This window comes from Convolutriloba macropyga, chromosome 3 (genome assembly GCF_964194025.1).
Source record: "Convolutriloba macropyga chromosome 3, txConMacr16.3, whole genome shotgun sequence".
In the NCBI taxonomy this organism is placed as follows: Eukaryota; Metazoa; Xenacoelomorpha; order Acoela; family Convolutidae; genus Convolutriloba; species Convolutriloba macropyga.
Window position 1 is genome coordinate 31,252,706 of NC_134470.1, and position 24,850 is coordinate 31,277,555.

Here is a 24,850-nt window from a genome sequence, read left to right on the forward strand (position 1 = left end):
GCTTTAGTGTTGTTGGTGGTGGTATTTTTGAAATTGCTGCTGTGTTACTTTCTAGTGGTGATATACCAATTTGGGTAAACTTATATCCTAACCATTCAATTTCCGTTTTTGCAAAATGACATTTCTGAAGATTAATTCTTAAATGGTCTTCGTCTAGCTTTTTTTATGCATTTTGTAACGTATGCCAAGTGATCTGTTTCAGTTCCAGTACTAACAATTATTATGTCATCTAAAAAGAAATAGGTGTTTTGTAGACCTATTTATGTATAGTCCAATGTCTTTTGAAATTCTGCCGGCATGTCAGTAAGACCGTAGAGTCCAGTTTTGAATCTATAAGTGCCAGTGGACTCTCCACAGATAATGTTGAAGTTATAGTGTTTCGCAGTATCATGGTGTAATTTTAGTTGACTGTATGCATATTTTAAGTGTAAAGTGGTGAAATATGTTTGTTGACCATTTTGAGTGTTAGTAAGATGTTGTGATATTGTGTCAATTAGCATTTCAATGATAGGCATATGATATTTATTTTTGTGTCTGGCTTTATTTAGTACTTTAGAATCTAATGCGAGTTTTATAGGTTAGTATTTCTTTACTGTAATCACGATCGGAGATATGAAATGTCTGTCTGAGCAAATAGATAGTTTTTCAATATGACCTTCATTCTGTAAGCGTTCTTACCACGCCGTGACTCTAGGTTGCAGATTTATTTGAACGCGCCGACCTTTTTGATGCTTTGCAGTAAACTTTTGATGAAATTTTGATTTCGCTACATGTGTCTTGGAAAAACCAATTCTTGAAACTAAATGGGGAATCGTGCCGCGATTGTCTCTTTAATTTTACATGTGGAATTATTAATGTTATTGACACATTTACCTTTATCTGTTCATTGTTGTTGTACAACTGCAAGGCCAAGGCTTGTGAAGAGGTCTCTGCCAATGATGGTTTTGTAACCGTCTTCCACCACTGTCAGATTGGCTTCTCTGTCTATCCAATTAATGTATGCAACCGTTGTCTTCAGATGTCCGAGGACTTTGATCGGGTCATTTGAGAATGTTTTTAGTTCCCTCTTTTCCCTCTTAGTTATCCACTTTATAGATTGTGTAGTTCGAAGTATTTGATTTGCTAATGTTTTTGTGATGAGATTAACTGCACTCCCTGAGTCAATCATGGCGGTTGCTTTTACCTCTCCGAATCATAATTTAGCATTCAGGGGTTTAAGTTGATTTGCTGATTCACATGAGATTGCCGATACGTAGTTGTCAGAATCGCTATCGTAATTGGAATCGTAGACTTGGTCGTATGGTTGTTGGTAACTAGTTATGTAGTTAACAGACTCTTCGTCGTCACTTTTTTCAGGAGTCTTGTCAATTAGTTTGACATTTGTTTGTGGAGCTTTAGATGCTTGTCCCTGTGATCGTTTCGGTTTTCGACATTTTCTCGCAAAATGGCCAATTCTTCCGCAATTATTACTCTTTTTCCCATTTGCGGGGCAAATCTGTCGATGATTATGACTCCACCGTTGGCCGCAATTGGTACAGATACTAATTTTTTGGTAGTTTTGGGGTACAATTGGATATCGTGTGAAATCCCTTCTAGTTTGTTGTGCATTCGCATTGCGATTGCGTGGTTGGTAATTGTTGACGACATTTACTGAGTTTGTAGCTGGTATCAAATTCTGATTGATCTTTTGCTGATCTTGTGCCCCCATCTCCATTTGAATTGCTATTTCAAGTGCCTTGGAAGGTTCAACTGTTTCTTTTAATAACTTCTTTTGGGTTTCATGATCTATCATGTTTAGTATGAAAGCATCTCCAATAAGTGTAGTTACTTCACTTCCTAAACAACAATTTTTCGGCTTGTTCTATTAGGCGGCCGTAGAAACTTTCAACAGATGCGCCTTTCTGTTGTTTGCAAGAGTAGCAGACAAAACGGTCGTACGTGATATTTCTCACTTTTGTAAAGGAATCCTCCATTGCTTGCCATAATTCCTTAAATGGCTGTTTTTCTATTAGGAAATGAGGGTGTTTGCTTTTGAAAATACGTCGTCCCTCCGTGCCCATGCTCAAATATTACAACGATATTAATTTTTGCTCACAGATCCCCCATGTTTTATCGCCGCACAAGATACCAATTTTTATCAATCTTTTTTGCAACGATTTTGCCAGTTTACCTTGAGTTGTTGGTTACGGATTTTTCTATCCCTTTCAGTTGCTTGCGTGTGGCTCTCCATTGGTTCCTCGTAAGTTGGCTCGGGTGGGTATGTTACCGCTGTTGGTGGATCATTCAGGAGATTTTCGAGCTGAATTCGTTTTTTTGCTGGCAAAGCGAGCTTCCACTGTTGAGTCCATTTATCCCACGTCAGCAGTGGAGTGGAAGTAGGTTTTTTTCCAAAAAGCATTGACGTGAAGAGGCGTCTTCTTTGATTCAGCTGCTGACTGCGCCATGTTGTACTCAATTACTTCTGATTGAGCAAATCGAGTCGCGAATGTTTATCTCACAAATCAGTCAAGGCAATTGCGCCGCGAACGGCACTTATTTCTATGCAGTTAGAATTTCCAATTATTGAATTGGTTAATCGCGGTGCGAATAGGGCGATTTTATTTGAGCGAGTGGAATTGAGAAGCGAGTTACTAAAGTTAAATTGAAACTGGTTTTTAGAACTGCAAATCGCAGAATAAATAATTTAGATTACAAATTAGAATCAAAAAGGAAATGAAAGTTTGTTCACAACATAATCACAAGACAGGAAGAACGTATCGATTTGTTTATGAGCTGAACAGACAGTTTCCTGTCTAAAGGATGAACAGACAGGAAGTTACAAAGAACACTTGATGAACTAAATTTAAACTAGGCAACGAAAGCACTTGTCCTTCGAATGGGTAATTAGAACTAAATACGGTTATGGATATATGATGATATTATTCATACCGTATCACACAGTTCTTCTCTCAGATGTGCGTTCTTATTTTAAGACTTTTTTGTCTAATTGCAGACTCTTTTGGTTGGCAGGCAATTTATTTGCACCCAGCCTGATAAGTTTTTGTTTGAAATTTGCATTAAATTTGTTTTTGCACTTCCGTTGACAACTGTAAGTTTTATGTATGTTACAAAATTTTGAGGTGAAAGTATTGGTAAAACAGAAGTGCTGTTCACCCTGTCACATGAGACTGGTCTGTTTTAAGTCTTTTGATTTTGCTATCTTTCGCCAATAACAAGAACCCACATGAAATTTTTTAATCGAATTTTTTGAAAAATTTGATTGAGTTTTCTAAATAAGAAGGTCAAATAGTATTTAATGAACCGAAATATTCAAAGTTTTGAGCTCCAAATGCTTGTACTCTTGAGTTGACTTATGCTAAAAACCACTGAATACAAAATTGTGACCATGTCTATCTCAATTTTTCTCTGTTGTTGGTTACATACAGAATGAGATTTCAGACCCTTGTAACATCAGATCTCTCGTTAGTAAAATTTTGAAACTCTCTGCACCATTTTTTTGATAATTTAAAGAAAAGTGAAAATGACGTGCTAACTGCCTCATGTTTGATGAATTTGTGCGCCGAACTAGTGGCTCAAAATGTAGTTAGTTAATAATTAGTTTATCTAAATATTTGTTTCGAAAGTACGATGAATTTTATGTGAGAAAAATATGTGAGGTGTGCAAATTTTCACTGAATCTTACTAAAAAGCGCATTGACGGTGGGCTGATGCTTTACATTTCTCTATGTCATTCAGCGCACTTCTGCACAACCATTGCAAGTCAAACATAGTTTCAGAAGATTCATAGTTTTTCTCATAGAAAAGTTGAGGAAAGTGTTCAGCACTAAGATTCAAAGTCAAAAAAACCATTTCTGACATGCTCAAATTGTATGAAATCAAAAAATTAAATAAATTATACTATTTTTTCTAAACTTTTACTATATTAAAAAACCGAGAGGTTCAAGGTTACATGCCTTGAAAAAAATCTAAATTAATTATTGTAAAATCAAAATTGTGTTATTCTTTTAATGATTTGGTTAATGACTGATATTACTCATTAAACTGTTCGTTCCTAAACACAACAATCAGAACCGAACGACCCAAATTCTGTATTTATTGATATATTTAAAAGTTAAAATAGTAAAAACTCTGTTGAAGTTGTTTTGAAAATAATGTTTTCCCTTCGCACTTATATTGAAAGGTAATTTATTCCAAATTTGTATGCTCCCGAAAAAAAAGGATTTTTTTAAAACTGTTCTTTGTATGCCTTTCATACTATCATCTGTTTTGTTGCTTTTGTTCTTCTGTAAATTTCAGTTGTTTGAACTTTTATTTTGAAATTTCAGACCGCACTGACTTATGTCTGTGTAAAGTTTTGTCTGTGCAAACTGTACTATGTTAATGTATTCTTTTTTCGCTAGAAATCGGTAGCAAAAAATGAGGTTCCTAAGACTGTGTCCTGGAGTACACCATGACAAATGAGAGTTTTTCAGTTATCTTAGAGCAGGTGCAGAAAAGTATCATTTGCAGGCCCAGAAAAGTTTAACCGCTCTGGTTTTGGAGAAAAATTTCGGTGCTAAATTATATTGAGTGCTTTTGCAATGTAAAAAAAATTGCAGCCGCGTTTTTTCCAGTTTCAGTTTTGTGTATAATTGTTTGAGTGAAGATCAAAACTGTCGACGATTTTTTTATTTTGGATTCAAAATTGTTCAATTTGTAACAGAGTGTTTTAGTTGAAGTAATCCACTATTTGCTTAAGCAGAAGTTTCTCATAAGGTTTAGCAGATGTTGGTGCGACGGCAATTGGTCAATATTTTCTCGTTTTTGTTGTTGATTTTTCATGAAATGTTCTTGCAGAGGCATGCTTTAGAATACTTGGAAAAATACTGTTTAAGCATCATTTAAAAACAATAACAAATGCGTGCCAATTGCGCATTTTTCTTACTTCAGAAAAACAAACCACTCTTCAACAAATCGTGGCGATTTTCTGTTGTCAACGCTGTCAATGGCTTGGCACTGTCAATCCTTTGAGTTCAAAACTATGAAATTGAATTATTCAGAATAGTGATCTAATTATTGGATTCTAAAAGGAACAAAATCAGCAGAATTTTGGCCCATTTTTCAAATGTACTATTGAATGCATCGCAATTTACTTCTTTGTCTCTAGTCTTGAATTCATCTGTTTAAAATTCAGACACGTTTTTACCTGTGTTGTGGCTGACTAATTTTTTTATTGAAAAAGTTTCTATTCTGTTTCGATGCTTAACACTGCCTAAAAATCAACTGAATAATTGTGTTGTGTGTCTCTTAGTCATTGGAATTTTCTGAACACTTGTAAAATATTATAGTGTTGAGAAATTTTGTATTGGTTGTACTATTAATGTTTTTCTGCTATGAGTTTTTTAAGTTTCTTTGATATCCATGCTTTAGCACTTATTTTTGGTTTGTTTCATTGACGTTTGATAAGTTTGCATGGGTGATATCAAAATATCACAAATTATCACCACTAATTCAGGCACGCAAAGTATCACCTCACTGGTTCGGAATTTTTCTATTTTTCTATCAAGAATAATAATCGGGTGTTAGTCAGGCGTCCAAAATGTGATGAAACATCTTGCAAGAAAATTACGAGACCTTACACACGAAACATTCACACGCAACCTAAATTTTTCTTTCCTTCTACAAAGGTAAGTAATTATTGTCACAGAAAATTTTTTAACCTACCTAATTTAATTAATTTCTTTCTACCTAATTTTTTAATTTTCTACCTAATTTTTTAATTTCTTTCTGTCATGGTTAGTAATCAACACATATAAGTTTTGACTTTTGCGTGCAGCACAACACAATAATCCCAACTGTTGTGCAAACTGATCTAGGTCTGATCTTCCTGGGAGAGGACATACAGCTTCACTCGTGCACTATTTTCAACTTCACCTCTCTCAATGTGGACTCCCATGAGAATGTCACCGACTGTCCCACTAAGTCATTCACTCTCGACGACAAGTCCAGTCTCGATCAGGCTACTCTTCAGTCACTTCCAGAGTTTCTGCAGGACTTGCACGAGGTATGAACAGATCGTGATAAAATGGTGAATTTCAAAACAGAATAGACAAAAGTAAAGTTCAAGTCAAAAGTCAAACAAATCATCTTAAAAAGTATTATGAATATAACTATCACAATTCACCGCATTTTAATTATTTCAATAATTGCAATTCCGGTGAAAGATAAAGTTTGACTAAGATTCACTGTAGTTCTAGCTAAATGCTTCAATTGTATTGAAAGAATTGAGCTTTAAGTAGACACCTATTTATATCTAGCTGCAAGTCACCGCAGCTCAAACATTATGCCTCAGCGATTCATTGACCCAATGCTTTTTATTCAGAGCTCATTGTCTCTTTCTGTAAAAATCAATTCCATATATCAATTTTAATATTCTTGAAAAAATTTGTTACTCATATAAATCTGGACTATTTTAAATAGTTTTGAAAATTTTGCTAATGATGAATTCAAGAATTATATGGTGAGCCACAAATTTTCAGCATCCAAATTATTTCTGGCGAAAAGACCAATTCGGTTTGTAGAAAACTTTTTAAAACAACAACCAATCTGTGACCTTTCACATTGCCTTAATCTTAAAAACCTCAACGTTTTTTGGTCAGCCCAAGAAGTCTTAATTCATCAATTTTTGAGGTACTTGAGCTACTTATCTGAGCTACATTCAAGAGCGATATGGGATTTTTCTATGGTTAGAATCTCAGGGAGCTGATATTTACTGATGCCATAATTTCAATTGAGCATTTCTGTGGTGTAATTGTTCCATGTGTCAGCTTTTGTTTTCTTAGTACTAAACTTGTTTATGGTTTTTTTAGTGTTTCCTTGGGTTTGTTTTTGTGTCTTTTTAATTTTCTTAAATTTTGAAAATGAAATTAATTTATCAATTGCAGGAAGTTGTAGTGCACCAAAAACTTAGTAGATTTATTAGCAGGTGACCACTTAAGTCTGAATAACATTTTTTAGCAGATGACATTGAAACGTGCATCTGTGGTTCAAGTTTTTGGCTTATTTAAGCATTGATTGAGAATTCCTAGTGTTGATGAGTTGCGCCTACTTTATCCATTCATTGATATAAATTGGCAAGTTCATATTGATTGAATTGATTAATTACGCCAACAAATCGAACCACAGATGCATGTTTCGATGTTATCTGCTAATAAATGTTAGTCAGACTTAAGTGGTCACCTGCTAATAAAACTACTAAGTTCTTGGTGCACTAAAACTTCCTGCAATTGATAAATTAATTTCATTTGCAAAATTTTGTAAAAATTAAAAAATCACAAAAACAAACCCAAGAAAACACTAAAAAACCCTAAACAAATTTAGTACTAAGAAAACAAAAGCTGACACAAGCAACAATTGCACCAAACAAATTTTGAATTGAAAATATGACACTAGTAAATATCAGCTCTCTGAGATTCTAACAATAGAAAAATTAATTGTTGAATAGCCGCTGAAGCTTTAAATCAACTGAAGCAATAAAATAGATGAAAAATTGACACGACTATCCGTATGAAAAAATTAACATCTAAATATATAAAGTACTAGAGAAAGCAGTCGACTTATGAGGTGATAGAAAAATTAGGTGTAGCTATCAAATTCTGCACAAATTGTCAGATCTTTTGGCCCCAGGGTTAATCTCTTTTTCTGTTTCAAGTGTCCAATGATGTCTAAAAACCAGTTGTGGTTTTTCAAGGAGACTGCATGCTCTGCCCTGGTCAAGATTGGATTCTTGAAAGAATCTGCCAGATTCCTAGAAGACTATGCATCTTCTGGCAGAAATTTCATGCAGACTTCTACAAGATAACCATTTTTTTTAGCCAGATGCCTACAAGAAAACCCTCTGTTTTTGCCAGATTACTACAATATAACCTCTTTGTGTCTGATTCTTACAAGATTAATTTTTTCTGTCGGATTAACAAAAGATGACAGTTTTGCTGTCGTATTTCTAAAAGATGAAAATTTATCTGGGAAAACTTTCGCAACAGATTCTTCTATGGGAGTTCTGTTATGTAATCGTTTTTGCCCATTTAATAAGTTTTTATTCAACAACAAAACGCTATTTGAGCTTGTAATGTATTCTTTTAATAATCAATTAAACTTTCTCTTCATATTTTAAAAATTCATGCAATAAGGAAAAAGACGTTGAAAAATTATGAATTTTGAAAAATTTTTTGATAAATAAAAATTGAGTCATGATACCCAGGTGGGGTGGCCGATCCTAGCGGCCTCTGATCAGACCATTTGAGTCGCAAACGGGGGCATAGTTCAATTGTGAAAGTTTAAAATTGTATTAAATTTACAATGTGTTAAAATATTGACAAATTAAGAGAGATGAATTATAATTTTGGGAAAATTTTTTAAAAAAATGCTAATCCTCCAATAAACATTTCTTAGAAGAATAAATGACGCCCTAAAATTAAGTCAAATTAAGATTGAACTTGAAAGATTCGAGATAAGAATTCAATTCAGAAACTGTTGGGTCTTTTAAGAACTCATTCCAGAAACGATTTTTTATTGTAGTTTTGAGAGCCTGCTTTTTAGGGATATTCCGCCTCAAGGTGAGAGGCAAATCGTTATACCAGTCAATTGCTTTTTTTGAAAAACAGTTTTGCATTATATTTGTTTTTTGGTTTGCTCCAAATGACAGCTTGTTTGTACGGTCATTTTAGCACTTAGGGTGGCTAACTTGAGTTCAAGGCAACAATCTTGAAAAAATCTTGAATTCTGTAAGGAAATGCATATAGTTCCATTTTACTTGCAAGATTCTTGCAAGAAATCAATCCGCTCATCACTAAGGAACATTAAATGAAATTGGTTCTTTCGCAATTTTTCTCAAGTACAGGGTTAATGATTTATGATTTTAACAGTTCATTCTAATTTCATGACAATTATGATCAGGTGATCAGTTTGACTCTGATACCTGGGCCGAGTGATTGGGAGACGAAGGAGACCATCCAGGTACACACATCAATGCCCAACTCCAAGGCAGGGATATGGGTCATTCTGCACCCGGACTACAAGAAAGTGCAACACGAGTAGGGAATATTTTCACCCACGAAGACACCCAGATTTTAGTCTCTCTAAGATTTGTGACCTTGGTCACAACTTTAGTCACTTGGCTAGGTCTTTTGAGCCTATTGATGAGATGCCAGATTTGGGTGATGTTTTTGCATGTATTTCATAACATGTCCGTAGATTTTGAACACCGATTTATGTGTTCAGAATAAATCGGTGTCCCCCCCCCCCCAGTGTGTTTTATGCCCCCCCCCCCCAGTTACAAATTATATGTTGTTATATAGCACGTTACTATGTAAGAAAATAGCACGTGCGCCTTGGGGGGGGGAGGTGTAAAAAATATAAGCCTACTATTCTGCGGGGGGGGGGGGGACAGAATAGATCCCGATTTATTATTCAATGTTATTATTAAGATCGTAAAATTATTTATTTTAATTAAATAGTTGAGTGAATTAATCGATGACATTTACGAAAGGGGATGCAACAATGTCTAATTTGCGGCCATATGCATTGTGTGTTAAGTATGATTCCCTGACAAATCATTTGTAGCAACAACTCCAATAGAACTCTCACAAAGATACCGAATATCTCATACGTTTGAAAACAACTAGCACGTCCGTAGAGGCTATCTGAATGGATCTTATCTTGAAACTTTAACTATTGATATTTCCTTGAAAACTTATTCTTGATAACTGGTGTACACGCAATCGTTTCAATGATTTTTTTCGCAAAACTACTTTACACACTAACAAAAAATGAAGAGAGCCAAATATGTCAGAGAAAAATTTTATGAGAGAGAGTAACAGACGTTCTCACAGAGCATTAAAAAATCAAAATAGATAGAATGAGGTAAAAGAGGGAGAGAAAGATCGATAGCAGCAGAACTATAAAATGAGTCGGAGAGCAAATAGGTATAAAAATACGAAAAAAAAACAAAGAGACAGAACAAAAAAAGGTTAAAATCAGTGAAGAAAAACAGAAAAAAACAAAGAGTCTGGGACAAAGCCAACAGGAGCCTAAAGCGAGAAAAGAATTAACGAGAAAAAACTAAAAATCAAAAACTACGAGAGAGGAAAAAACAGAAAGAATACAATGCAACAAAGACCATAAAAACATCAGGAACCCACCTTAAGAAAGACAACAGAAAACAAAAAATTCAATCAAAAACAAACAAATAAACAGAAAAAAAGTTAGTAAACAACCCAGGAAAGAAAGAAAGAGAGAGAGAGAGAGAAATGAGGAAAAAGGAAAGTTAACGAGAGAAAGAACGCAAGAGAAAACGAAAGCGAGAGAAAACGAAAGCGAGAGAAAAAGAACGCAAGAGAAAACGTTAGAGCAAACAATTGAAGAGCAGAAAAAATAGAAGATTGCGCAACAGAAAAAGAAAGATAGAGAAAGAAACTGAAGAGAGGGAGTGATACAACAATTCAAAAGAGAAGCGAAAACAGATCTTGGGTGAGGCAATGAATTCCGGTTCTCATAAAAAGGATGTGTGTGCTAATGAGAACTTGATGGATTTGCCCAAGACGAGGAATGTGCAGATAAAAACGAATCGTTGGCAAGCTTTTGCCAGAACTCTTAAGAAGTTAATCAACACAAAACTGAGTTAAAGGGCTGGTTGTCGCCACCATTAAAATTTTTCTCGAAAAAAGAAGGAAAATTATATACCTGTCATGTTTTGTATGCAACTTATAGTGACGGCCCTAATATGAAAAAGTCCTCCACTCAGCGCTAAAAATTTTTTTGTATTTATTTCAAGGCCTCAATTTTGTATATATAAAATTTTGGCACCTAATTTTGGTTTTTGCATCGGCACATTTTGGGTCTTTTACACTGAATTTGCACACATTACACTAAACTTTTACACACAAAATTTGTTTGCTGAATTCGTCTGTATTAAAAAATTTTCGTACAGTGAAACTTTGAAAAAACAAAATTCTATCATCTAAATTTTAATCCATAGCTTTTTCGATGAGTGACTTCTACTTCACAAGTTTTCAAAAACCTGTTTCATCAACAACAATTTTTTGACAATGAGTTCAGAAAAATAATGTTTCTGGTTTCGGTCATAAATACTTTTTGTCTTGACACAATTTCGATCATTTACCTTTTCAGTATCAAAAACTTTTCGGTCACAGACCACTTCCTAAAGAATTTTTTTTCTGCCAAAGACCATTTTCTGATCAACCAATCGGCCGATGTTTTGGGTTAACGACCTTTTGGAAACACTTTTCGGTCAAGGCCCTTTTTTTGTAACATTTTTCGGTCAATGACCTTTAGGAAACAATAATTGGTCAATGACCTTTAAGAAACATTAATCGGTCAATGACCTTTAAGCATAATTTTTCGGTCATTAACCCCAATTAAGCAGCAGCTTAGCCGTGCTCTTCGGTAGTACTGTTAAAACATGCTACGAGTGATGCCTCTAAAACATGCCGCCTTATTTGTTAGCGCGAATAATATATAGATGATATCGAATCATTCGCTTGTTCAAAATACGACGATATGGAATCTTTCTTATGTTCGAAAAACGACGATACCGAATCTCTCTTGCGTTTAACAACGACGATACTGAACATCTCTTAATTTTAAAAACGGCGATACCAAATCTTTCTTATGCTAAGTACTGGACAAAAACTATGATCCTAACTATAGAATCGATAGAGCTTTTGTCGTTTTTGGTTAGAAAAAGCAACGACACCAAAGATTTCTTTGTTTAAAAACCGAAGATTTCTCGACTATGGTATTCATCTCGTAGGAAATCTTTCAGCCGTTACAACCAACGGGTCTTTCGTGGTTACGTATCGCTTGAGTTATTATAAATATATATTCATCCTCCAAGTAGTTCTTGCAAAAAATTTCCCCGGGCCAACCTGGTACCATTCGAATTACAAAGATACCACCCTTACAAACTGTCAATCTATAGATGTCCCAATTTTTCCTTTGGACTTTTTTCGTTTTTCCTACAGTTCGGACCGGGAAACTTGAATTTCCCACAACTCCCATTGTGAACAAAAAATAAGATTTTCATTGTACTTACGTACGCTTAGAGGAATATTTTGTTTACTTTTTCCTGGTAGGCAATATATGGCAAAAGAACGGGAAGAAAAGAGGAACTTACAACGATTTTTGGGAAACGATGCTTCAGGTACACTTTCATAGTTGCGGATGTCTTGTAGGTTTGAGGAAGTGGGGACAGCGAGTGAGAAGTGGAGTTTCACTTCGAGTCTGATCTTGGAGAACTCGATGAACTTCGCCAGTGCCCAATTCCGCTCCTTCTTCCTCATGTCCAAACAGGAGTTCAAGTCATTCGGATCCCTTGACGCTGTTCGCATTGATATGGAGGTGAGTTGGTATATCTGTGTACGAGGGGAAAAATAGATAGCAGAGTTGTACACACGACCAGATGTTTTAAATTTAGTTTCATTGTTTTATATCAATTTTCATTGTTTTAATTTTAGTTTCATTGTTTTAAAACTAATGGGAACTCGGGTAGACCTTTGTTTTTGTGTGGAAATTCTGATTATTGTTCCGACCCCACTTGTGGGGGGAGGAACTATATAATCAAATGGGTTTTTTTTGTTCCGTGAATTTTGGCCGACCGATATATTCATCGTAGAGAAATGTGCGTGGTATCATTAAAAAGCTCGTCCAGCGTAGAATTCGAAATTAAAAAGATTTTTTTGAATTTCGTTTTTTTTCGACGAGTTATCGAGGTTTAAAGTTTCGTGTGAGCACTGGATATTTGGTTCACTTTTGTTCACTTTTACCGTAATTTTCGTTCGAATTAACGTTTTTTCTACGAAAAATTTAATTCAAAACTAGATTTCACGCCAAAAAGTAAATCAATTTTAGGTTTTTAATAGACGAAAGGAGATAATAAAGACTAGTTCTAGTCTTAGAGGGAAGTTTAATATATACAAAAAAAATTCGAATTAGGTTTGGGAGCTCTTATTTAGAAAATTTTGCAATTTTTTTGTTTTTTCAAGTCATTAGAGACTACTAGACACTTTTAATATCGAAGTTCCGTTAATGACAAACCTCTTTTACGATCAAATGAAGCCCAATGAACAAAAAATTTGTTTCGAAGGGATGGCTCATGTTTTTTTTGGACTCGTATCTCAAATTTCGTAATTTCAAATGAAATTTTGATTTATTTTTTGAGGTTTTACTAAAGTTTTATAATCCTATGGCATAAACTTGTTGACTAAAGGTGCAATAGAATTGCCAATGAGCATTAAGTGAACCTATCTAGTGCTGTGAGTGGACAGCTAATGGCTGTTAAGGCTTTGAAAATAAAATTTCGAAAGTTTTTTAAAATTAGTAAATCATAAAATTATTTTTGTGAACTGTAAGTTCGTCTCAGTAAAAACAGGATTGAACTCCTTCATACCACTGCAACATAATATATCTCATTGGCGGCTTTATCAAATAACTATTGGTTATACGTCTTCAATGCCACAAGATTTCAAATTTTTTTAAAAAATTTTTTGGACATTTCGTTTTATTGGTTCAGTTTGAAATCTTATCACCTAATCCTAATATTGATGGCTACATCTTCCTTTAGTGAAGACGTCCAAAGGATCATAGATAAAACTTTCTGAGAAAAAATATGGTTTAAATGGCTTCAACTCTTTCTCCCATTTTTCTCAGAAAATTTTGGTTTTTGCCTGTATTTGTTGTTTTTTTCATAGTCATAAGACATATTGTGATGTCTTATTGATTACCTAGGCATCATAAACAACCTTGTATTCACATCGTGGCATAGTTGAGCGTATTCATTGAATTCCTATGAAAGCTTTTGAGTTTAATGGCTGTTAAGACTTTAAAAATATTTTTTTATTTTTTTTTGAACATAAATCAATCTTAAGCTTATTTTCGTGGATTGTAAGTCAGTCTCGGTAATGACAGAACCGTTTTTTTCTACATCAGCAACAATTTATCTAGTTAGCGGTTTTGTCTTCTAACTATTGGTTTTTTTGACTTCGGTGCACGAGTTTTCATAATTTTTATAATTTTTGTATTTTTTTTTAGTAATTTTGGTTCCTTTTGAAATCGTATTACATTATCCTAATATTGATAGCTCCCATTGGCTTAGTGATGACGTTCATTGGATGGTTGAAAAAGTTTTCAGAGAAAAAAGCTTATGGTTTAAATAGCTTCGACACTTTCTTCTCTTAATTTTCTATCGAAATTTTGGATTTTGCCTGTTTTTGTTGTTGTTTTCGTAGTCAATGACTTGTTGTAATGTCTTATTGATAAATTTTGAATGACAAAAATCCTAGTCGTCACATCATTTAGGCATAATTTAGCGTATTAAATGCCTTCCGTTGAAAGCTGCAGAATTTTTTGACTTTGATACTATGGGTTTTCTCAAAAATTTCGTGGTTTTGATGTATATTTTTCTTTGCCATACGACTTATTGTGATGAGTTATTGATGTCACATGAATGAAACCTATGATTGCTAATTCATCGAGGCAGAATTTAGTGTGTTTAATTAACTTAAAATGTAGCATTTTTTTAAAATTCAAACATCTATTTTTGTCATCTCTTCATTTGGTTGACAATTAAGTCAAAAATGTAGATGAGCTCGGGTCGGAACATCATGTGCGAACGCACATTAACGAGCCGCCTTGTTATACTTGGTGTTCAAATATAACCAGACAACTTTGAGCCTAAACTCCAAAAAATGCATTATTTATGTTACTTTCAGAACTTTTTTCAAAACGAGATAGTCAAGAATTTACGTCGGATACTCTGTCTTCTTAGGCAGTAATTTTAAATCAAATCTAAACATATCTTACGATTCAAATTTCATGTCTGACTATATGAATGAGAATTTGGTTTTTACGAATCAATGTGCCAGCATAATTTTGTCAGAATTGTCAAATTCTTCAATGATGTTTATTTCTCCCATTTGAAACTGACTTAAGGATTCAAATGGGACTAGGAAAAATGAAACAAGACTACATTTTATTTGCATAAATGAGCATCAACATAATTAAAAATCTAAGAACTTATCTGAAACAGTACTTCCAACTTTTTTCAAATAAATTTAGGGATAATTTCATACAAGAAAACCAATTTTTTTGAAATAATTCTTATAGGGGTCAGTAAAATAACTATTCTTTTTAAGCTTCCTTTCCAATTTTCTTCTAAATAGACATCACTTGACAGGTTTTGACCTAATTGAATGTCTCCCAAGCGATGATTCTATCAACTCATTGTACTTTTCATACAGTGTTTGGAAAATTAAATCTAATCTAATCTAATCTAATCTATCTACAAGAGGATATGCAAACTAGTTAACAATAGAGAAGGCCATAATTCAATTAGATCTGCCCTTTTACTTAAAACAGACCTCGCCAAAGAGCGCAACCGCTCGCCAAAAAGCACAACCATTTGAAAACAACAAAGATCAATATTCATTGTTAATACTCAAGACAACCTAATTAATGTGAATTTGTTCTGAACTGCATGCCAAAATCATACTGAGTAATAACTGCTCAGACAAAAATATAAGCCTGAGAAAAAAATGTTCTCAGAAAAAATTTCAGCATGTAAATTGTCTGATTTTTCTGATAGAATACTCTGATGGTATCACGGAAGGGGGAGAGGGGCTGATGGTATCACGGGTTCAACTATATCCGAAACTGTCGTTCGAATATCGAAGCGAATAAACCCGCAAGTCAATCGGAATGTCAGTTTCGTCAAATTTAGCTAACTGGGCTTTTAAATTATCATCACAAGGGGTACAGGCAGAAATCCCCCCTCTCCAGATGTAGTTGTAGCTGTTATTTCGAAGCTGGATGCCAATTGTTTACGGGTAACGTGTCCTTTCAGCTTGGGAAGCAATTTTTCACGCGATTTTGTCATGCTCGAATTTTTTTTGGTAAAATCGAAAATTTTAAATTCACATGAATTTTGTCTGATCATGGTAAAATCAAATTTTAATCTGTCAAGTACATTATCATGATATAAAACGTTGATTTGGTCATGCTCATAATAACTAATAAATGGACTGCAATTATACTGATTCTGAACTGATTTTCCGAGTTAATATGGGAAAATAATGATTCAGCTCTGAAATGTCCTGGGACTGGGGTCAGGGCACATATAAAACAATTTCTTCAGATGAATTTCTCCTCACCAATAAAAGATGTTTTGTAAATTAAACTTTTTGAAGCTGAGAGTATAAATAAGCGTGTGTTATAAAATTTTGGATCTGAAATTTAATTGTTTTTAACACCAATGGAAAAACACGTGTTTCTATTTTTTTTAGTTTAATAATTCAATTTTTAGGTAATGTCTATTTTTTATTGCAATAACAACGTCAATTTGTATTTCATTTTCGCCGGTGGTCTTTAATTGGTTGTCTTTGCGGTCGGTCTTAATCAGGTATTGAAGAGTTTTGAACAGTCATTTTTCTTAATATTATACGTTTACTATTAGCACGTTTATTACGTTATTTACATTTATTACGTTTATTAGCACGTTTATTAATTTGAACCCTATGATGAGCGCTTACTATTAGAAACTATTTTTTTCTCACTCTATGAGTGGGAGATGGAAAGCGGCTATAATTTGATAATTCAAACAAGATGAGAATTATGAAGATTAAATCAGTCCTTTTTCTCTCCTAACCAAAGCAACGCCTCGAAAGAAATTGGTTGTAACTGATGTTGAATCTAAATAGCGTTTAAGACTCATTGACTTCTTTTTGTATTTCAGGTATGTTAAAATAACTCTAGTTTATTCAGTACTTATGGTTGTGAGTCCTTATTAACTCGATCGTGTTAATTTTGAACTTCCATAAATAACCTCAACCGAATAACCCACTTAATCGCTTTATTATTGACTTTAAGTTATTGTATAACAAAAATAGTTATGTTTCCTTTTAATTTAAAAAGCCTCTTCTTTGCAATTATAAAGTTATTTCACAATGATTGGAACTTCATTCATGCTTATTTGCATTATAAACTGTCCCCAGCATGTTCACTTTTATGTAATCAGGTAACTGCTGTCCATCTTAGATAACCCTGATGGAACAGAACAAGACAGAGCTTGACCTCCTGTTGGGTGATGAGAGAAGCCCTCTGCACTATGTTCACATGGAGGCATTCTACCAATGGAAGGATGGATACTTCATGGAGGGGGACCAGTTAGTTATCTTTTGTAGAAGCGCCAGTTTTCGCTGGCAAGCTTGATTTGCCAGTTGTATATAGGCCATAGTTGTCTACCCAGGTTGAGGTCCAGACCCAAATTGACTCATGATCAGACCCAGTCGAGCGCACACCCGTGTGCTCCCAGACCGAAATTACAGGGTCTGGAAGGAAGTTCGAGCGCACTACGGTCTGGACAATGGTCTGGAGATAGTCTGATCAGAGGTCATTTTTGGTCTGATCAGAGGTCAATATGTTCTGAAAAAACTAATCATAAGCGGATTCAAGCGCAGTTGGGTCTGATCAGGAGTTTGAAAGTTTTAGACCATTTTTGTATTACGAAGAAGTTTTGTTTTTTATGACGGCCAACATTTAGCTCTTAATCAAAACATTTTTATTGAGAATTTCAAATTATATAAATATAGTTTTTTTTGCGTAACATCGTTCTTCTGGTCAACTCAGTTCACCATTCAGTCATCTTCCTTAAATTAAAAAGTTTGCATACTTTTTGCAATATATATGCCTGTATGATTCCGATACGAGATCGAAGTCAATTGCGCTTGCTGATTGATAGCAACCAAACTAAAATCAAACTTGTATTTCAATAGCACTTCTCTTATTTATTATAGGGAGTTAGGGAAATTTCAATATCTGTTTTAAAAAAATTCGTTTTTTTGAAGTCTAACAAACCATCAGGTTATGCAAATTTTTATTAATCTTATTTTTAGGCTTCAATGCACCAGTAAGATTACCGAATTTTAAAGAAAAATTTTTAAAGAATTGTTCCTAAACATCAACGAAGAAAACTTCTCTCTTACAGGCCAGAGAATAATTCTAAGCATTATTGTACCAAATTACTATCGTCACTTCTTTTTAAAGAACAAACAAAGCGACTGAGAGCAAGCCACTATATTGATAGAAATAAGGTTAAAGTGATAAAGCACAAAAAACCACTGATTTTTTAAATTATATATTTTCAAAAGTTCCATCAAGAAGTGAGTTCAACTTAAATTAAAAACAGAATAATTTGCAACTGCTCAGGAAGCCAGTCGTGCTTGTTATTAGTGAGTCCGAATTCATTATAGGACGACGAAAACAAGAAATATTTACAAAAATCAAGGTCTCACAAACAATTTATCGAGACCACAGTGTTGAAATCATTGACAGTATAAAATTTTGAAAATAATAGAAAGTACAAATTGATTAAAAAAGATTTCAAATTCTTCTCTTGAGTGAGTTCACTTTTATTTTAACCGGGTCTTTTTGTAGAGGGTCTTTGTGAAAAAGAGAAAGAAGAACCACCAAAATTGAGCATTGTCAAAAACTCAAGAAAAAGTAAAGAAAATTTATCTTTAAGACGTACAGACTTCATTTAAAAAATAACCAAAAGCGAAAATATTTATTGAAGCAACCAAAAGTTGATGAAATCTGTAATTAATTAATAATAAGACTAATTTAATTGTTGACGACAATGAAACAAAAATCTAAAATCTTAGTTAAGAAAAATTTATTAGAAACTCATTCGTTTAGAAATCCATGGGAAGCAATTAAGGCCTTTCATTGTCATTATTATGCCATATGAAAAAAAAATAGCGGCAAAACATTCTTAAACTCAGCGGAAAATTCCATTAAATTTAGTGAGAGAACGTTTTAGCAGTCGTGAAAACTGTAAGCGTTTTTTTTAACATCTTCAAAATCTTCTGTTGCGCTTTCTTTCAATGCTTTTGGAACGTGTCATTAATCTGATAATTTGGAAAGGAACAAACAATAAACTGTAATATAGGCCTACATGCAAAAATCAAAACAATTATATGAGTCTTCGGAGTAAGAAAGCCAAGAAACCCTCAGAAACATTTAGAGCAAACCACTATAAAGATGTTTTCTACTTCAATGTGATTAATTTTTGTATTTTATTAGGAAGTCTAAGATACGCGAGGACAGAAATAAGATTAAAAAATGACAAACTTCAAAACATCACCACATTTTTTAAAACAAATAATCAACGTCAATAGAGGCATTAGATAACAATTCAGAGCTTTCGCAGCTCACTTATTCATAGCGTCATAGGTTCTTTAATAGCATTTATAAAACCAATTTTTAATTTTGCAAAAAGAATTAGGGCATAAAGAAAGAATACGTTTAGGGCATAAGAAAACAACTTTCACAGCCATGAAAACTATATCCTTTTCTCTCCTCTTATAAATTTTATTCTTTTGGGTTCCTTTTGGTATAAAAACGATCTGCCGTTAATTGGGCGTCGGTCTGAAATCCTTCTCGCCAGTAATCAACAATAAAAAAATCAAAACTCTAAAAAGACTTTGAAAAAGACAGTGCCCAAATGTAATCCGAATAACAATTCACTGTAAGATCTCAAGATGGAACAAAACCTAACTCTTAATCAGCTACCTGTCCAGCAAAACACTTAATTGCTCAAAATTTTTGCAAGGTAGAACAATTAACGTAAATATTCATTAAACCAAAAATAAGTGATTCTTTTTGTTTAAAGATTGATATATTTTTTTTCGAAAAGCAGGCAAATTATTAGGTCCAGGAGACTCCTACAGGAAAGGAATGTAATACTAGCCTTTTTTGGAGTTTTAAAAGATTATAAAAGCAGATATTGAATCTCTACTTCCGGCGTATTTAAAACTGAAAGGGATAACATTGAGTATTTGGAGCCAAATTCCAGAAAGGAGCCTGAAATTCATAAAAGTAGCAATGTTTACCAAAAGACTCGGATAAAACCAATCAGCAAGCCTTCTCTATCCTTAAATGTCAAATCAATATTATTCTTGTTAACAATTGTAACAAATTGTAGCAAAATTGATCAAAATTTTTTTTTTAAAAAAAATGACGGAAATGTGAGTAAAAACGACGGAATTCCGTCTACTATTCACAAAACTTTAAGATTCGATATTTACACGTGGTAAACCAAAATTAAAAAATCTCTTCATTTCCATGTTCATTGCTTGAGGGTCTTTCTAATGATATTAATCGCAACTCTCTACGATGAATACCTTGATCGGTCGATATTGAGTGACCAAAAAACCCAGTTGAGTATATAGTTCCTCCCCCACAAGTGAGCCCGAGGAATAACGAAAATTGTCTTTTCATTCAAAGCAGTTCCAAAATTAAAAAAAAACAAAACAGTTTTCTTCCGTTCTGCTTTTATAAAAAGAAGAACAGGTGATAAATGGACCGACCTTCAAGATTTCATTCCTTTTCTCTCATTATATCTCAGATAATAATGAAAATTATCTTTTCATTCAGAGCAGTTCCAAAATTGAAAAAAAGCAAAACAGTTTTCTTTTGTTCTGTTTTTATAATAGAAGAACCGGTGATAAATTAACCGACCTTGAATATTTCATTCTTTTTCTCTCATTATGCGGCAATTTGTTTTCTGCTTTCAGTTTGTTCTCGGAACGTTGAGCAATCTCGATGATAATTTTTCTCCTAGGGTCCTAGGGCATTATATGATTGTCTTTGTGGATTATTGGATTATTTTGTTTTTTGGTCTTTGTTTTCATTTCTCTTATTGGCGAGTAGATTTGATGTGATGGAAGTTTCGCTTTTTATTTTTTCTAAATTTCAGTATTTTTTTAATTATCATCAATGGCTTGCATTAGCGGGGATCTAATTTAAGGTAAATTGCCCCCGATGTAGCAACCAAGTGGTATAGTTCAAACAAAAGTAGGTGACTTATAACAAAACTCCCTGATCCCCTCTAAGCAATATTTTAATATTCGCACCAAAAAAATGAAACCACAATGTGACTGACTGAAGACAGAAGAGCACCCAACTCAAATTCCAGCAAAAATGAGAGGTTTGGGCATTGGTTCTTCAATTTTTTCACTGTAGTGATTTTTCGTCCCGCTTAGTCGGCTGGTCTCATTTCGAAAAAGTCGACTGAATCAAATCATACAATAGAAACAGAGGTATCGAAGATCTAAGTGGTAGCTGCAAAAATGAACGTTGAGCAGTAGTTGTTTCCTTAAAGCTAGTTCACCACTGTCGTATCAGGTAACAGAAATTGAATCATTTTGTAATGGTACTTGAATTTGTCGCAGCCATTAAAACAAAATATTTTGATTAACTCGTGATCAGCTCTTCACTCGTACTCGAGATACTGCATTTCCCTCATTTTTTAAATCGTTAACTATGTGGTCGCATGCGGATAATGATATACTTGATTTACTGTCTCTACGGGTTATGAATGAGTTGTGAGCTTTTGTTAGGTTGTGGGCTTTTGGAAGCATGCACAATAGGAGGAAAAGTTTCAAATGGCTAAGGCATCCTAAAATGTTTTCCTAACAAAAGCCCAGAACTCATCCATAACCCGTAGAGACAGTAAATCAAGTATATCATTATCCGCATGCGACCACATAGTTAACGATTTAAAAAATGAGGGAAATGCAGTATCTCGAGTACGAGTGAAGAGCTGATCACGAGTTAATCAAAATATTTTGTTTTTGAGCTATCGGCTCTGTGAATGAAAAATGTTTGAAGCTTAAAGGGAGAAAGAGTTTAAGGCAAAGGGAGAGCTTTTTGTAAAATTCCAGGTTCTATGCAATCACGATCTGGGCCATGTTTACTATAATGGCGTCAGCCCTGCTCATGTTGGAGAGAGGCTACAACACTCTGAAGAGGGTGCTGGCCTTTAAAATGTCGGATGGGAAGGCCAAGATTAGCAAGAAGGAGGAACAGCAGCAGATTGAGGACCAACTTCAGAGGGCTAGTATAGTCTTTTCTAGTCACTTTTTCACCGTCATAGTGGGAATAAAACTCTATTTTTAACTCGCTTCTACGTACTTTTATAATTTTTAAAATTTTTTTACCCAAATGCGTTCTCAAATTAAGACCGGTTGGTAGGAACAACGGGCGGGGGCCGCGGGATAGATATTTTTTAAGAGAAGAGTAACTTGAATCGGGACAAAACTTGATAGACTTATTGAGTCCCATATAAAATAAAACGATGTGAGTAGGTATGAAAATGAGCTGAACTTTTCTTAAGATCGAACTCGGTTAGTTTTAATCGTAGTTGAGGTGTAGTTCTAAACACATATTCTCAACATACGCTCGTGCATCCAAGTGTAAAAACCTATTAAGAAAATCATAGAACAGGTAATTCTGCAGATGAGTCTTTATTTTGATGTTATGAAAGAAACATAGGAGTGACCATGATTCTTAAGACTAACATAATTCAAAATAGACTCTTTTCTTGTTCAATTGAGGTCAATTTGTTCTGTTAAAGGAAGAGGAGGAGTTGAATGAGAAGCAGCGAGCCTTTGACGAGGCACCGCCCGACTCTCGACCCTCGACTGCTCAATCGGACATGCAACTGACAGATGCAGAACTTGACATTATGGAAGAGGACGAAGAGGAGGAGGAACAGAGAGGAGGGAATGGTCCCGACTCCGCTAGAGGAAGAAAGGGGGAAGAGGAGGATATGGAATTCAATATATTCAGAGTTGATAACCAATAATCAATAACAATCTATTGTAACGGCGTTATGACAAAATACCCAATTCCAGAACAGCCAAAATACCCGAACTAAACTGTTTCAAATATTTTACTCTATTGTTAAAATATTAGAAAGATTATTTAGCATAATAAGGCCTAACATTAATTTGTAATGTAACAAAACATAATAACCAAAAGTTCTAGCTGATACACGCTTTATGTGCAGTGAAAAACTATTCATGAAAACGCTACATACTCGCCATCTATTTCACACTCCACCAAAAAAATACAGAACAAAATACAAAACAGGGAGTGTCAAACATTCTATTTTTCCGACTCTAAAACCGGCAAAGAAATCAATTCATTTTCACAAATTTTAAGAATTCGAAAATTCAAATATTGGTTTTCTCCAGGTCCTCTGATAAGAGAATGTCTTCTTGCTTCACACTAATAACCGGGCGCACTATTCAGTCTTAAAAATTAATACTTTAAAGTTCTGAGAAATTTTGTAAAAATGCCCAAAAAATTTTTAACAGAATTCATATAGGATAATGAGACTCAACTATTGGCACTGAAACCCAACACTTTGTTAAGCGCTATCCTGAAAAACCAAGCATTTTAGCATTGAATTTTTGTAAAATCAACGCTAAATTGAACGCTAAATTATGTAAGATCAAGCTTTAAAATTTAAGCATTGAATTTATACAAGATCTACACAAGATTTAAAAATTTTGTATGATATACTCTTAGAAACACAAAAAATATGGTAGATTAAGTCTTTGAAACGCCACAATTATGTAGAATCTACAATTAGAAATGCTGAAATTATGTATGATTGACGACTGAAAACGCCAGAAAGGTCTAAACTTGGAAAAGCTGACGTTTTCTTTTCAACTCGTAAAATTAATTTTAAACGTATCAGACTAGTTGAGTTGGCCATGCCTCGCTGGGCAGGTGGGACCTAAAAAGCAACGATCACAAACGAAAATGGAGTCAATAATCGGTTTCAGCGTGTTAAATCTAGCTGTATTACTGAATGCTAATTTCTAACCGGAGTACTCTGATATGTATGAAAAAAATCACAAAGGAAAAACTGTTGTATGAAATCAGTAAATTTGGCATAAAGTGCATTTTGGATTTGGGTATTTGTCAACAGTGGTATCATAGATCACTGAGTTAAAAGTCCTGAACTCACAAAATGTATTTAGAAAACCTAATGTGTGACCATTACAAGAGAGTTTACGCAGATCGAACAATTAAAAAACTGAAAGTTAAATTGTTTGAGTTTGATTCTGGTGTAATTTCAAAACTTGTGGTTAATATAAATAACTTATTTATTATATGAAAGGCTTTCAGAAAAACATAGCAATTCAATTAGTGCACAAAATATGGCCTCGTGCTATCATTATAAAAAAGATTTGGCGGTCGCAGAATCCATGTTGAGCGAAGTCCTGGAACTAAACCCATTTTCTTTTAGTTTTTGAAATTTGTTTCGATGCCATTTTTTCTCATCTAAAGTTAAATATGAATTGTAAACAGTAGGTAAAAAACCTTTTCAGCAAAAGTACGCTTTGTGTGCTGAAGATTTATAGGCTTGTGATTCCAATTTAACAACTTGCGAACGCTATTGGTGGACAACTAATTAAAATTCAGCTGTTTAGGAGATTTCCAGTGGTTTTTAGCTCATATCCCACAAATTCAGTCTTTTATATTTTTTTATTTTTTGTTAACATTTTATCATTTTTTTTCAGTATCGTCGAACACTTTATACCTGCCCTTTAGATTTTTACACTTCTATTCTTTTTTTCGTCTAAATTGGGGTATTGATAAAATTTTGTACAAAATGCGCTGATAAATCGAAGCCAATGACAACGTTTTTTCTCTATATGGACAGTTGACTACCCTGCACTACTATGGAAGTTCCCTTATGTCAGTTGACAGCCAATTGTTTATAAACATAAGGAGTGTAGACAATTGTATCATTATTTCCGAGTGTTTTTTAAAAAAATTTATCACTCTCAGCACTGTTCACATTCTTAACCGTTTTCTTTCCATTGAATTAAATTATATGCAAGAAAAATTTCAGAACTTTTGAGAAGTACGCAGAAAAGATGTGTTCAAAATTATTAATTTTTGACATTTTTTTCTGCAGAGTTTCACCAAAAAAATGATGAAA

At 33.9% G+C, this 24,850-nt stretch overlaps 1 protein-coding gene across 1 annotated transcript in view; it reads left to right on the forward strand.

Annotated features, from left to right (window-relative positions):
• The window catches only part of LOC142336998 (uncharacterized), a 30,669-nt gene extending 7,787 nt beyond the window's left edge, over nucleotides 1–22,882 (forward strand). The window contains exons 4-9 of the mRNA XM_075386008.1: nucleotides 5,856–6,043; nucleotides 8,935–9,071; nucleotides 12,231–12,396; nucleotides 17,086–17,213; nucleotides 21,774–21,945; nucleotides 22,466–22,882. Coding sequence (XP_075242123.1) covers nucleotides 5,856–6,043; nucleotides 8,935–9,071; nucleotides 12,231–12,396; nucleotides 17,086–17,213; nucleotides 21,774–21,945; nucleotides 22,466–22,696 — 1,022 coding nt within the window. The 3' untranslated portion in view covers nucleotides 22,697–22,882. The remainder of the gene's footprint in view (nucleotides 1–5,855; nucleotides 6,044–8,934; nucleotides 9,072–12,230; nucleotides 12,397–17,085; nucleotides 17,214–21,773; nucleotides 21,946–22,465) is intronic.
• The last annotated feature ends 1,968 nt before the right edge of the window (nucleotides 22,883–24,850 follow it).